Raw genomic sequence first — 15,820 nt, 5'->3', positions numbered from 1 at the left:
GATCTTAATGCAATTTAAATGTATTAGTTTAATGTGGGAGGAGGGAAGAGAAGACTGTAAAATGGTACCATCCAGCCATTATAAGACAGGCTAAGTATATTTAAGTGATCCAGTTACCATGCACCAAAAGGGAATATCCTTCTGAAAACAGTATCGCACCTTAAGTGTGTCTGTCATGCTGCCCCAACATCCCAGGATAGTTGGTCCCTCTTCCTTTTCTTAAAGTAACCTTTTCTCATTTTGAAATAAGTAGAGGAAAATTGCAAATGGCTGGTGAATGAAAAGTTTTTTCTCTGGGAAAAGCATCAATAGAATGCTAATGACATTCACCAAGGCTCACTGAGGCAACTCTGTGAGCCTCCAACCTCAGCAGGGGTTATCACGCCTCAACTATCCTACTGTGGCACAAAGACAAGCAAGGGATTTGGGATGGCCTGAACAGCAATGAGTAAAATTATACTGTGGATTTATATGATGCTACTCTTAAGAACTGCTTTGTTATAGGTGAATTTCAGAAATGGGAAAGGAACACTGGAGATCATCTATTCTAATTCTCTTATTTCAAAAATTGTGAAATGGAGCCCCCAAGAAACTAATGACTTACCCAAGACAAAACAACCAGGCTCCTCGCTTTCAGTCCAAGTTCATTTCATACTACTACTTTTGCCTCTAGAACATATATTAGGGTAGTATAGAAGAAGATATTCTGTACTTGTATATGAGGAAATTGGACTCAAATCTGCCTCTACCAACGGGTACCTTTAGAAGATCACGTCAACTCTCTTGAGTTATTTTCCTCATTTGTAAAGTGACTGGTGGGGATAACATGACCTCTAAAATCCTTCTGAGTTTTAAATCTATGATCTGGTGATCCTATGAATGTTTATAGACCCCACCCCTTCAGCGACATGTCTTTGAAAGGGAAAAAAAAATGCGTGTTATCTGGGTGTATATCGAAGATGCCCTCCAAGTTTTAAGTTTAAAACTGCACTAAGACTTTGAAGGCACCTTGTAAGTCTCTATGTATGTAGAGACTGAAAAATAAATGATCCTAGATACACAAAGTATACTTGGGCTTTATAAAGTCGAATTCAGACAGGGTTAGGGAGCTGTAGGAAGAAAAGTATGATCAATAGCAAGACCTATAAACAACAATTATTACTTCCATTTTCAAGTTTTAAATTTTATGAAGTTTACATATTTCAAAATATGCTTTCCATATATTATCTCATTTGATCCTGACCATCACTCTATAATAAAGTTACCAGAGTAATTATTACTCCTAATTTTGTTTTGTTTAGGGTTTTTTGGAGTGGACTTGTAATTTCACTCTAATTCACAATAATAGAAAACTCCCTCTCCTGTCTACAGTCCTTGCTCAGCCAGAGGTACCTGGAAGCTACCCTCCAGGTGAGAGGGTGACTGACTGGTTCACTCAGTCAGTATGTGCCAAAGGCAGGATGGGAACTCCCAGATTCCTGACTCCCGAGTCCAGCCCTCTCGTCACTGTGCCACGCTGTCACTCTAAAGAATTAGCACCCCACTAAATTATTATACTAGTTAACTTGGGACAGTGACCAAGTGCCAATGAGGAAGTGATGAACTTTGGGATTTGGGAGGCATGGCGTAAGATCTTGGGGCCATTCAGGATTTTATGGTTGTGGCAAGGAGAAAGAGGTCCACCAAAGAGAAGGCAGGAACAAGAACATAAACTACACTTACATTGCAATTTTGTCTAAAAGGTTAGTGGTGGGGGGGGAGGAGGAGGAGGAGGAGGAGGAGGAGGAGAATGGGCAGGTTTGATAAAGAGAGTGTGTATCTGGACTGGGGGGAGGCAACCTTTTTTCAGGGAATTAGAATGGTTATAGGTATGCTTATACATGTTTGCATTTGGGCTTTGTCTAATTAGCAAGTTGGAACTTAAAGAGAAACTTTCTGAACCTCAAAAATAGGGCTCATGTCTCCTGGAGTCAGGAATGAAAAGAGCCATGAATGTAGGAGAAATTATCTGTCTTGGAGGAAGGTTGATATTATTGGTCTTTCTGCAGTACAAATATCAGGGTGAGCCCAACAAGGGTTATGCCTGGTAACCAAAGAAAGAGACTAACGAGAAGCTAGCTTTTCTACCACATCATCTCATATGTGCAGAAGTAACAGAATCATAAAATTTAGGGTAAGGAGGAACCTCGGTGGTCATCTATTCCAACCTGCCACCTGGAACGGTCCCTTCTATCACCTCTCAAGACATATGTCCATTCATCTAGCTTCTACATGAATGCTTAAGAGTGATGGAGGTCTCACTGCCTCCAAAGGTAGCTGATTCCAGGGATAATCTTTAGAAAGCTGAAGTTTATTTTCTTTCTTTGACTTGTTTGTGGTTTTTATGCTTGACCAAAATTTCCCTTTTATCTGGCTGTTCTACTTATTCCTGCTGGAGCCCCCAAGACAGGGAAGGGCCAGGACCAGATTAGGCAATCTCTTCCCTACAGGATGGACTGTCCTTTAATCAGCTGAAGACAACCAGTTTTGTCCCATCTTTCTCCAGTCTAAATACGCTCTATTCCTATTTTGTTACTAGTTAACATATGTAAAATGCATTGCAGACCTTAAAACACTCTATTTAAATGCTCACATTAGTTCACCCTTCCTCTCCTGACCTTGGACAAGCGACCTCCCCTCTTGGGGCCTCAGGTTTTTCATTTGTCAAATGTGGGGGGTTAGACTAGACGGTCTCCAATGTCTCTTAGCAGGCCAAATCTATGATCCCTTGATCCTCCCATCATTCCTCATGTGACATGGCTTTCATGCCTGTCAGCATTCTGCTCACGGCCCCTCTGAGCCTGCTCCACTTTGCCAGTGTCCTTCTGTGACACCCAGAACTGTATTTCAGTTTCCACAAGATTGTATATGGGAGTTAAGTGAAAAAGCAATGATTGAAAGGCATCACGACTTGCCCATCTTCCCCTTCTGCTGGGGCTGAGTGTTGGGGTAGCCTGGATTAAAAGGTAACCCTCATATCACAGCTTCATAGCTTTTCCAAGACTCCCACTGACTTATTTCCTCCTTTCCATCTGCTCCGACTACCAGAGCTTGCCCCTGCATTAACAGACACAAGTGACCAATTTTCTCTCCATAAGTTCGAACCTTCCTTAGGCTCACGATCTCTCAATTCTTCCCCCAGACACATCAGGGAACTGGTCACTAAGAGTTAAATTGCAAAGGCTACACTGATAATTTTAGGCTCTGTAAAAATAGAGTTTATCAGGACTGAATGGAATGGGGAATATGGATCTTCTTTTGGAGTTTAATATACTAGTAGGAGAATCAACTTACACAGACGGAAAAAACTGGCTCCGAGTGCCCAGTTACACTTTGGCTTCCAAAATTATTCCTAGAGGAAGGAGCAAGCCAATTTCATTCCAATCCCTCAATAGCTACCAATCTTTTCTTCCCTTGACTCTAACTAGGGTTCTTGCTTTTTCTACTCCACAAAGCAAACATAGAAAAAGTTTATCAGTATATTCATGGTGGTAGCCAAACATTCAAGGAGATATTTTTTAAAAGCCCCATAATTTACCTGGTATATAAGAAATAGAAGATCACTAAAAGAGAGCACTCTTCCCCCCCCCCCCACCCACTGCACCCTCTCCCAGAGGCTCTCAGCAAGCCTGGCAAGGATTTCCAGAAATGTCTGTGCCCTCAAGAATTAATGGTTAGCTCTTTTCCTTCTATAGAAAATAGAATTCTTGAGACAGGGTTAGCTGTTTAGGGTCAGACAGCTTTCTGCAGCATTTGCCTCAATCCAAAGTTTGTTACTATCTACTTGAAGTTGAGGCAGTGACAAATTGGAAGAAATAGGAGACATAGGCATTTAATACTCCAAACACAAGACTTTAATAAGGAAACGGAAAGAATTTTGCTGTTAGCCAGTTCAGACAGTATAAATTTCTTGGACCCAAGAATCTAAAGCAGAAGATAAATGAAAATAATGAAAACTTTCCTAGTATTTAGGATCATAGCTCTTGGACTAGAAAAGTCCACCCCACCCTCCCATTTTACAGATGAGTATTCATGAGACCCAGAGATGTGAAATGATTTTTCTGTAATCACACAGAAAATGGCAGTCAGAATTGACCCCATATCCCATATCCTCTAGTTTTTAATCCAATACCTGTCTCACAAAACAAGTAGCACTTGCAGAATGTTATTTCTTGGCAAGGACAATGGAGAAATTTGCCTTTTCTTTCTCTAGTTCATTTTACAGATGTGGAAACTGAGGCAAACAGGGTTAAGTGACTTGCCTAAGCCAGATTTGAACTCAAGAAGGTGAGTCTTCCTGGCTTGAGGTCCAGTACCCTTTGCACTATGGCGTCACCTCACTGCCCCATTAGCATAGAAGGTGCTTAATAAGTGCTTTTTGATTGATTTTAATCACACCAAAATATGGCCAGAGGTGGCTCTGGGATGGGTCTGTAAGCAAGTGTTCTGGCAAGCTGCTGCACTAGAGATTCTCTGGCCCCTGGTTTCTTCACTTCACCTCCCCCCACCCACCCCCAAAAGCCTGACACATCTTTGGGGTCTGCACTCTCCAAAGTACCAGTATGTGGGCAAGGAAATCACTGGACACTCTCAAAGGTACCAGTGTTTGTCCTGGCCCACCATCTGTCTGCAGAAGAGCTTACTGAGATGATCAAAAAGAAAACATCAGAACTGAGTTGAAGCTCCTGCAAAGGAAGGCTTTGGGAAATGAGCCCAAGAGCAGAGGACGGGGCTCAGGAGATTTTCTCTGCAGCCCAGAGCCTTGCTCACCCTCCCAAGGACAGATTCTTCTACTTGCCTGACACTGAAGGACACTGTGCTGAGGAAAGATAACAGCTTTTCAAAATCATTTCTTGTTTCTTTTCTTCTCATTTTTTTTTCTTCTCTGATTCCCAACCTGGCAAAACTAAAGGGTTTCCTTCGATCCTTGTATTCCAATAGCTTGAAGCTCCATTTGTAACAAAACGTAATGCCTTTATGAAGGTATTGGCAAATTTCATTTGAATAAACCATACTATTAAATGCAGTGTATGAAATATGATTGTCTTGGGATCAAGGCCGTCTCAACATTACTATTCCACCTGATAGCTAAATTAATTGAGTGCCTTAAAAACATTTCATCAAGGCAAAACATTATGTCTATCTCTACTTTCCCAACATTTTGCTGGAGTTGCAAGGGGGCAGGGAAGGACATGAAAGGGACTGGCCTTTCCCCTGGGCTTTGAAATTTCCAGAAATGTTATCTCCAGTATTTTCAGTACTTCCATCGGTGAAAGGAATGGAATGAGAAATGAAGCCACAATCTCTGCTTTCTTCCACTTGGTGGCGCCAAAGGTCTTTGAATAGGGCACAGCTAGCAATTGCTGGAAAAAACCACTTTCCTCCAGTTTTCTCACTGATCCAAGCAATGTTGATTTGGCCAGAGCTAGGAGCTGCTGTGGCTATATTTTTGTGGTTATTTTAATTAATCAAGGCTGAAGAAAGAGTGACTAGAAAATGAAGATTCTTTCTCTCACTATCTTTCCAAACTTTGGTGTCATGAATCTTAATGGGGGCTAAGGGTGGGGGGGTCTATTTTCAGGATTTCAGTGCTAAAGAGCCTTTAAAAGGTTCAGTTAACTTTCAATTATGTTGCTAATGGAGAGGTCTGTGGGGAGGATGCTTACACACACACACACACACACACACACACACACACACACACGTTTGTTTGGTTAACTGGTTTCTAAAGTCCTTTCCCTGGAGGCTGGCTGGGAAGCTTCTCCCAAAGCCAGTCCCCAAGCAGGGCCCCAGGCCCTCGCCCACCTCTTCTGGGGAGAGGACAGCTAAGCCAGCTAGGGCAGAGAAGGGAAGAGCAGGGACAGGTGTGCGCGGGAGGGGCTCCATGCAAAAAGGTGAAACTGGAGAATGTCAAGCAGAGGCAGGAGGGGACGTAAGGTGTCGCATGCTAGGCAGGGGCTGGGGCCCCACACAAGTGGCGCAAAGGGCAAGCCCCAAAATGAGCCTGGTTTCTGGAACCAGAGAAGGGGGGAGATTAGAAGTCCTGAGGAGTCAAGTGTTTCTGATAAATGCAAACAGGGGAGGGGGAGGAGGAGCTGACATGTGATGGGATGGCAAGGATGGCTTATCCTGGGGAAGGCTTCATGAAAAAATAAATCAGAGAGATGGAAGTGGTCTTGGAGAACACCTACCCAAGTCACTCTTTTTTACAGAGAAATCAGTCACTCATTCGCCCAAAGCCAAGGAGGTGGTCAGAATCACCAAGGAAGGCAGAATTCACACCCAGGTGCTCAGACTCCAAAGCCAGTGGTCTTTCCATTCCAGCATGACCTTTCAGGCATATAAATATGTCCTGGCATCTCATGTTCTCATTCCTTCCCCCATTCAAGTGCAAGCTGGAATTTTATGTAGTCTAAAACTGTGAGCTGGGGATGGGGTAGAAGACGGGTGTTCTAGGGAGAGGGTGACAGATGCTATTATTTCTGTATCATTACCAAAAAAGGGATGTGGCTAATTATATGTTAAGTGGTGATCACTTTCTTCTCCCTTGCTACATACAGATGGCCCTTCTTTTCCTTGACCAGTCCAAGTACTTGTGCAGCAGATCCCATCCACTACAATTTCAACTCTTTCCCTATCTATCTTTTATATTCAATCTCTCCTTATCTACTGTCTCCTGCCCATATGCTCAGATCACCTCCATCCTCAAAAATGTATGCCTGTATTTGGATGTATGTATTCATGACCCTTCTTGCTATCTACCCCCTACCCCTAAGCTACTGCCTACAGTTCACCTCCCATTCACATCTAAACCCTTTGCATGCTAGTTTATAACCTTACCATAAAAAAAATTATTCCACCACCCCAGCAACTAGCACAGTGTCTGGCACACATTAGGTGCTTAATAAATGCTTGTTACAGGATTGAGCCTCACCCCTTTTCCCTAGCCCTCCCCTGCCAAATCCAATCAGTTGCCAAGTTTTATTATTCTTCTTCTGCAATATCCTTGTATTTGTCCCCTATTTCCCACTAGCAAAGCTGCTACCACCTTTATTCAAGTCCTCATTGCCTCTTGCCTGGGCTACTGGGATAGCCTCCTAATTGCACTCTTGGTTTCCAGTTTCTCTCCTTTCAAAGATCCAACTAATCTTCCCAAGCATGGAATTGACCAAAGCCTGCAGCAGCTCCCCAGTGCCTCAAGAATCAAATCCAAACTCCTTTGTTTGGCATTTAAAGCCTTTCCAAATCTGACCTCCGGTCTGCCTTTTAAAATTTATTTTATGAGAGGATAGAACTGATCGCCTCTGAGAACAGAATAAAGCATATTTTTCACTTTATTTTTTTTACTCTTTTTCCCCTCAATATGACTAATATGGAAGTATATTTTGCATGATTTCACCTGTTTCATGGGCACTGTATTTCTTGTTTTCTCAATGAGTGGGAGAAAGGGGGAAGAAGGGAGAGAGAATTTGACACTGAAAATTTAAAAAATAAAAACACAATCTTATTTTATGACAGATCACTTTCCTTCCCATAAATAGGGATTCCCTCCATGCAACCCTTTGAAAAGCTTTACCCAAGTAGCTATAATGCCCTCTCCCTCATTCCTTAATGCCACCTCTTATAAATTTTAGGTTCCTTCAAGCCTCAGCTGCAACACCCCCCCCTCACCAATAGTCTACTGAGAGCCCTAAAACTCCCACTGCTCTTTCTTTCCTGAAAGAATCTTATATTTATTGATTGTTTATAGATCCGTTTATAATCTTCAGTTAGACTAAAAGCTTCTTGAGGCCAGGGACTATTTTTAGTGTTTGGTTTTCTTGCCTTTGCATTGCCAACACAGTGCAGAGTAGGAATTTAATAAAGCTTGAAGAAGTGAATCAAATAATATTTTCCACAGAAAAAGTTCCTGCAAAACAACAATGCAACAACAAAAAGAGCCTAAATTTGGGGGCTGTAGCCTCTTTGCCTTGTCATTTTTCTTAATATAGTAAATGACTGCTATGTCAAGTACTTATATTGTAGAGCAGGCACCGAAATAACTTATATTCTATTTGGAATGTGTTGCCTTTTTCCCCCCTCTTGCTTTCCAATCCTGAATGAGCAATAAAAGGCAGCTGTCTTGAGGAAAGGAGGTGATCAAACATATTTGTGGTGTCCATCTGCCTTTGGTAAACAGTCACTAATGAATGCATTATTGTGATCAAGAACTGCTCTCTTAATCTCCAGTTGTGTTACATCCAACTGCTGGATTACTGCAATAGCTGCCTCTTCACCACCAAGTCTTGTCTTCATTCTCCTACCCTGCCAGTCTAGCTGGATACCAACTGCTCAAAAAACCTCTCTCGATGCTGCTTTTATTACCTCAATTCTCTGCTCCAAAACCTTGCAATCGCTTATAGGAAAAATTATAAGTCACTGACCAATACAAGCCTAACCTCTCTTCTCCCACAACTAGCCCATAGAAATGTCTGCTGCTGGCCCCAAACTATGGATCTCACTCTTTCAGGGTCTCTCTTTTTGCTGTTCCAATTCCAACACACACACACACACACACACACACACACACACACACACACACACACACACACTAGCCCAGGTTTGTACAAATGCCTGCTGAATTGAGCTAAATTGAATTGACAACTGCCATCAATCAGTTGCCCTGAACTCAGGAAGACTTTAGTTAACTGAAAAAGACTCATTTTGCTTCATGTCAATGGTCAACATCAACATCATCTTTTTCTCACTCACAGGCAACTGAGCTTAAGGCTTTGGTCAAGCAGTACAGCCTAGATGTAGCTGTTGCTAAGAGGCCATAACCAATTTGTCAGCAAAACCGGTAAACTTACAATGAGCCCCCCTTGAGTGTGTATTTCAGCTCTGAAACCCCAAACTTCACCGTCAATCAGGACGGCTTCTACGAGGAGAGATGGCTGCAGGGATACCAGGGAAGATGAGCCTGACCAAAAACAGCTCCCCTGTCTTGGTACCACAACATCAAGGAGTCATTCCTTGAGCTCTTTCCTCCAAGGCAATGGTTCTTTTCTAAAATGCAAACATTCTCCACTGTAACAATGCAGTAAGATCCCTCACCCGAAGACAGTGACTTATTAGCTGCTTTGCTCTGGGAAACACTGAAAACCCTGGTGCTGGGTTTAGGGCTGGGGGCCTGGGGAAGGGGGTTTATGTCAGTTCACTCATCAGTAGAGAGCCAGCCATGTCTGCATGTGTATATATTTATAAATGCAGAAGAAGCTCCCTGTGTCATGGGTTGTCTGTGAACCAGGCACGACGGTGGATAAATCAGTCTCCTATTTATGCTGACAAGAAGCAAATTAAAGCTGTCTTGCTTTGAGTTTTGTTTTCTGATACTGACAATCAGATATTCCCCAAAAATGATACCCAAGGCAGCTGTCCAATAAGGAAGCTGAAATTATCTTTCTTCTCTCCTTCTCTTCTCCCCCCTTCAACAGTTTTCTTCCATTCTACCTCCAAATAATAAAAATGATTGATAAAGCATTCCAGTGTTCAAGGGCTTACCACCCTAGAGGCAGGGAGCAATTATCTGGTAAAAATGGGCTGTATGGACTAAGACAGATAAATGAGAAAAACCTACAAGAAAACACTTGGAATTCAAAAGCCCTATGCCGACAGATAGAAAGTCTTCTTGGTCTTATTTAACCTCTGGACCTTTTATTTTCCCCAGGCACTTTACCTCCCCAAAGATACACTACTTTCTCCCTTCATAAGAAAACTCTATTTAAATTATCTGGATAATTACCTCCATTCTTTCCTTCCTTCTGTCTTTTCAATCCCACCTCCTTGTTTCCTACCCTCTGAAATGAAATCTTCCCCATATATTATTGTATCCTAACTGTCACTTAGTTTTGCATTGTCTGCAATGAGAAAACCAGCAAAATTGCAGAGAAAAGCAGGGTTGACTCATATATAGGTCCTTAAATACTCCAAGCCCTCCCTCATGTTAGCCATGCCATTTGCCCGATGCAAGCTCCGAGCTCCGGAGAAGCCTTGCCCACTGCCTCACGGATAAAGCCTGCTACTGTCCAGGGCTCTTGCTAGCTATTTCCAATTCAAATGGTTTGCCGATCTAACTAGGAAAGTCACTCAGCTGTGGAAGGGGGCTATTAACACTGTATGAAGAGAGACATTTTAAAACGCAAGGTAGATTTGGCATTTCTCGTTCTTCACAAAGAATACATTACCTCCAGAAGCCACGGTTTCAGCTTTCTGTCCAACAAAATATCAAATCCCAGAACTTCAAAGCAGACACTTTCACTTCCCGGAGGTTGTCCAGGTCTACACATTCGATATGCATGCAAGACATGCGGTTCTGCTACAATCAGAGTTTTTACCACCAGTTCCTAGGTTAAATATGACAAGACAGATGAAAAATGCATATTAGATTGCATCTGATTTCTCTGCTTTGAAAAAGTAAAGAGTTAATAAACGGTGTTTTTATGAGCTACCAGCTAACGGCAAAGCAAGGCTTCACACTGCCATTCTCCCCCTCGCTTGTCTTTAAAAAAAAAAAGATACAACATAAAGGCTAGTAGAAGGCACCTGAGGGTCTTTATTCATTCATACTAGACTGGGGAAAAGCTGTTAAATGGAAAGGGCTTGGAGGACAGAAACTGAAAAGAAACTAGCTTTCAGGATTTTCTACAAGAGAAAACCAATTTGAGGGCAAGTTATTAGAATTTGTTTTTTAAAAGACCAATTTACCAAGCAAGGTCTAGATAAAGCAGAGTTACTTAACCTGGGGTGGTCTAGGAATCTTGTTGCTTTATGTTTAAGTAATTATTTCCACACAGTTTTGTTTTATCTTATTTTCCTTTGCCATCCTACATAATTCATCTTGTGAAATTAAAGATGTGATTCTGAGAAGGGGTGCACAGGCTTCACCAGAATCTTTCCAGAGGTCCAAGACACAAAAATATTTTCAGAGCCTGTAAGCTAGAAGGTAAGACTACATAAGTGAGATCAAGGATTACAATCGTTGCCTATCACATTATTTGTATTTGGACAATTTTTTGCTCTGTATATGTTATCTCTTGCAATACTAATCTGTATTACTTAACAGTTGAGTTTTTTAATATTATCACATTGAGGTTGTTTCGGTTTTTCATTTTCCATAGAAAGGGTGTTATTTTCTTGAGCTTACTATTTTCTATAGCTAGTTGAACACACTTCCCCTATCTCCCACCACCAGGGAGCATAAACACTACCACAAAGTAGAATAAAAGAGGAAAGCATAAGAATTTAACCCTTTTCAATTTCTGCAGCATGCCGACCCCTCGGTACAGAGCTCGGTGTGAGTGGAAGAAATACGATGATGGAGTTTTCAGACAATTGGGTTAGAAATGACAAGACCACATGGTAACAACAGAAAATGTCAAGTAGAAACAAAAAGTCTGGTTATATGTATCTTCCAGTATATTACTGTGGCAGTGGGCCTGGAATGACTAACAATTTATACCACAGAACAGGGAGAAGAGACTACTGATTTCATTCAACTAGCTATCCATGTCTCTCTCGGGAACAACACAGTCATATTTCCAGCTTTTTGAGTTATGGGTAAACATATTTCAAGGTTCTAAAATAGATTAGGGCATCTTTGAGCCACTGATGTACCACTAAATGCAATTTCATTGTCATTTAGTATGTATTCTGCCAATCAAAATTAATCAAATTTCCCAGCAAGCCCATCCATGAAAGGACATGAAAGGTAAGGATAGGGAGAAAAAAAAAAGCCCTAGTATGATCTGGATCTTACTTTACTTACAAGGCTGTTATTGATACATGGAAAAATTATAATAGTTACAAAATTTTCTCATAGGCTTTACCTATTACATGTCAAATTTTAGATTTTGAACTTTGTTCCATGAAATTCTAAATGTTAAATAGGTAAAAAAGGATTCAATCAGGACATTTTTGAATGACTAAAATCACTGTTCCTAAATGCCTGAATTTAGATATATTTATTAATTTTTTCAGCTTTTTCAGCTTCACCTTGCCATGTTTTTACTAGAAGTTATTTATGACTTGGTCTCCAGTGAAAATGGGTATATTTTAGAGGAATGTGATCCCCCAAAAAGGCACTGAGACAATCCTTTACAAATTGGATAGCATTTCTGAACTGATACATTAAGAAAATGTTCAGTTCCAACTTAATGATATGTAATATTTTTTTTAAAACAATACCCTATGGTGCACCCTTAAAATTGTTTTATGGAAAATTTACAGCAAAATCTCTATACCAGAAGAAATGTTCAATTACTATGAAAAATGCAAATAATTCCACTTGGTAAATTTATAATAGAATATTCTATAAAATATTATTTGTAAGATTCAGATTTTCTAAATGCATTTATAGATTTGCAAACAACAAACATTTTCCCAATACATTTTCAGAAGAGTTTAAAAAAATATCAGTATCTATCAGAACAAATCTTTTGATCTGAGCATCCTCTACATTATAACTGAAAGAATAGTCACATTCGGAGCTATACTTTTGGCTAAATAAATAAGCAAATTCCCCTATTACTGATTCTACTGGTTCTCAATTCTATAGATATTCCTTATCCCAATTAAATTCTTAAACTTACATAGGAGAAATGACACTAGCTATTTGAGAGGGCTTAATAAACAATTTTTTTTTTGTACAGCAAGTTCCATTTCAAACACCTTTCGGTGAGACAGTCTAGTAGCTACTTTCTCTCTCCATAAGGAAATTTCCCTAAGAGCAAAGTCTGGTTGGAAGTGAGAACTATGAAGGAGAAACAGCTTAATCTGATAAGAACAGGTACCCCTGTCAAGTCCCAGAGAAAATTAAGATGAACTATTGCTTAGTCCCAGTCACCTATTCATTAAGCCACAATAAGCCTACTGGGTTGTGTGTGTCATGATTACTGTCCATCAACAAAAGCTGATGTCCAAAATGTCCCTTTTCAAATTAAATCAATTGTACTCCTGTTGATCCTCTGTTCTCAATCTAATGATGCCTCCTAGGATTTAGACCTGGAAGAAGCCTCAGAAATCATCTAGTCTTAATCTCTCATTTAATAGATGAGGAAGCTGAGCCCCAGAAAGTACAGGTGACTTGGCTAAAGTTACAGAGGTAGTGAAGAAAAGATCTGAGATTTGAACCTATATGCTATAACTCTAAATCCAGTCCTCTTACCACTGTCATGCTAGGATTGTCAGAGCTTTTTAGCATATCATGGGTGTTTAAAAAATAACTACAACAATTAGCCTTGGTAACAATAAAGACCTTATTTCAATTCAACAAACAAACATTTATCATCCTGCCAAGCTCAAATCCAGTTTGGATATGTTTAGTCTCTACTCAGGATGGAAGCCATCAATTTAACAAACCATTAGGTTGAGACAAATGTCAATGCAGGCACAATCTACAAATTTGCTGATCTTTGATGGTCATTACCCATGACATATATTTTTATTACCTCCTATCCTCCCAAAAGGAGAGCTTCTAAATCAAATTACACAGTCTCTGTGTCACTGTGAATCTTCAATAAGCATGCTTCCTGACTTTGAGGACAGTTTTAATCCCCTTAGTAAGCTTAATAATATGATTATTAGCCTTGTCTCATATAAGTTTGCCATTCTGCTAGAACTTGTTCTACTCTCTTCCAAATCTTACTAAAATGACTTCACTACTAAGTATCTGTATCCTATGCACTGAGACAAGCTAATACCTTGATGGAAAAGTTTAGTTTAGTCTAAGTGTTACCCTAGTCAGGAATTGCTTTTTAAACTTATGCTCTTGGCACAAATGGTAAGACTACTATGTGATACTGATCTAATTAACTGGGCCTGAGAAACATTGTATTAAGCAGCCTGGCTTTTACAGAATGTATTGTTTTTAAAGCAGAGAAATAACGGTAATCATGCAACAGTATAATCTTACTGAGATATCATTCCAAAACTTAGCAACATCGTATTTATTTGTTTGTAGGAATTCGGTAAACCATTTGATGGACCGCTTGCTGCCTTTATCTTCAGTTTCATCCCGTTCAAAGCGCTCATTATGTTTGTTCACGGAGTAGTTTGTCAGATGCATAAAGAGTTGGCTCTGGAACACATGAAAATCAAAGTGGTCACAATGTCCATAGAGCCCTGTCCTGTGGTGCCTCACAGCAAAAACAACAGCCCCCCTCCCTACATACAAAAAAAGCCTATCCAAAGAGATGGAATGAATTCATTAAAAATTTTTGCATTATCTTTGCTGGCAAACAAGTAGCTATTTACTTAATTTACAAGATAAATAGAATGATGGGCTCACCTTCCAGGGACTTAATATAATGCTCTGCAGAAAGCAGCTACTTTACAGTGAAACCAATTACCTGTATTGCCAAGAGTTATATATTTAACTATAAAGGAGAGACTTTTGCCCAGAACTCTGAGTACAAATGCCCCAAGTTAATATTTCTATACCAGGAAAATGTTTTAAGGGTTTTGTTGCTGCTGATGCTGCAGGGTTGGGGGGGGTTGCAGATTGTTTGCTTGTTTTTGCCATCGGTGACATTTGAAATACATAGTCTTCCCATCTTCACCATGGTTTCTTTTGTGAAAGGTATTATTTGTGTGAACCTTTTTCCAAGAAATGAGAATTAAATTAGAGCTGTAGCAATGGTCTCATGCAAACAACAGAGGCTGAAAAGAGAAGCCATCTGAGTTCCACAATGGGCTTTCCAACTGACCAGCCAGGCTTAGTCAGTTGATTGCATGTAACCAAGGGTAGGTACATGAAGTACTGTTGGCACTGGAAGGAAAGGTGCTATTAAAAACTCAAAGGTATTCACATATCAGAGCAGTATAAACAAAGACCAACATTAAAAAAAAAAAAACCTTGGACACAGGGGCAGCAAGGTGGTTCAGTGGAATGAGAACCAAGCCTAGAGACAGAAGGTCTTGGGTTCAAACATGGCCTCAGACACTTCCTAGCTGTGCCATCCTTAGCAAGTCACTTAATTAGCCCTTATCACTCTTCTGCTTTGGAATCAATCCACAGTATTGATTCTAAGATGGGAGGTAGGAGTATTAAAATAAGAGCTCTGGGTTTTTACAATTGAGACATGATATTATGTCAATTGTTTTAAATCCTACTAACTTGTCATATAGTAAATCAATAAATTAATATTTAAGTCAGATTCAAGGAAAAAATATATATAATCTGTATTGAAAATATATATGCCTGGCATTGTGCTAGGTGCCATGGATTTGAAAAAGGATAAGATCTTATTCCTATCCATAAGGAGTTTATAGTCTAATTGTGGAAACAAGACACATATCTTGGAACTGATTAAAAACACAGCAAGTTCTAATGGAAATCTTACAGCAAGCTGGATTAGGTCATATCCAAGGATCTCACCATTAATTCTGAATTCTATAACACCTCCATGGAAAACCCAAGACCATTTTCTCTTTATCTATTCTGGTCTTCTCCCCAACAATGTCAGAGAGAGAGGAAGAGGGGGAGGGAGGGAGGGAGGAAAGGAGAGAAGGAAAGAGGGAAAGAGGGGGGGAAAGAAGGGGGGAAGGAAGAGGGAGAGAGAGAGACAGAGAGAGTCAGAGAGAGAGACAGAGGGAGAGTGATTTAGTCATCTCCAATGGGAGTTCTATCTGTGCTATGGAGCCAACATTTCATGCCTCCAGAGGGCTCTCGATCTCTAGCCTGTCCCTTTATCTTGCCCTCTACCTGGTTCCTTCCACCATGAAATATGTACAATCTTCTTTCAAT

At 40.4% G+C, this 15,820-nt stretch overlaps 1 protein-coding gene across 10 annotated transcripts in view; it reads right to left on the bottom strand.

Annotated features, from left to right (window-relative positions):
- TTLL7 (tubulin tyrosine ligase like 7) overlaps positions 1 to 15,820 on the bottom strand; it is a 228,900-nt gene that overhangs the window by 116,268 nt on the left and 96,812 nt on the right. For all 10 annotated transcript variants that reach the window (XM_056815426.1, XM_056815425.1, XM_056815428.1 and 7 more), the window contains exons 8-9: positions 13,988 to 14,152; positions 10,263 to 10,421 (exon numbers count right to left, since the gene is read on the bottom strand). In XM_056815426.1, the coding sequence (XP_056671404.1) occupies positions 10,263 to 10,421; positions 13,988 to 14,152 (324 nt within the window). The remainder of the gene's footprint in view (positions 1 to 10,262; positions 10,422 to 13,987; positions 14,153 to 15,820) is intronic.

This window comes from Monodelphis domestica, chromosome 2, assembly GCF_027887165.1.
Source record: "Monodelphis domestica isolate mMonDom1 chromosome 2, mMonDom1.pri, whole genome shotgun sequence".
Classification (NCBI taxonomy): Eukaryota; Metazoa; Chordata; class Mammalia; order Didelphimorphia; family Didelphidae; genus Monodelphis; species Monodelphis domestica.
The sequence above is the reverse complement of the archived record's forward strand: the minus strand, read 5'-3'. Positions and strand labels throughout refer to the sequence as shown.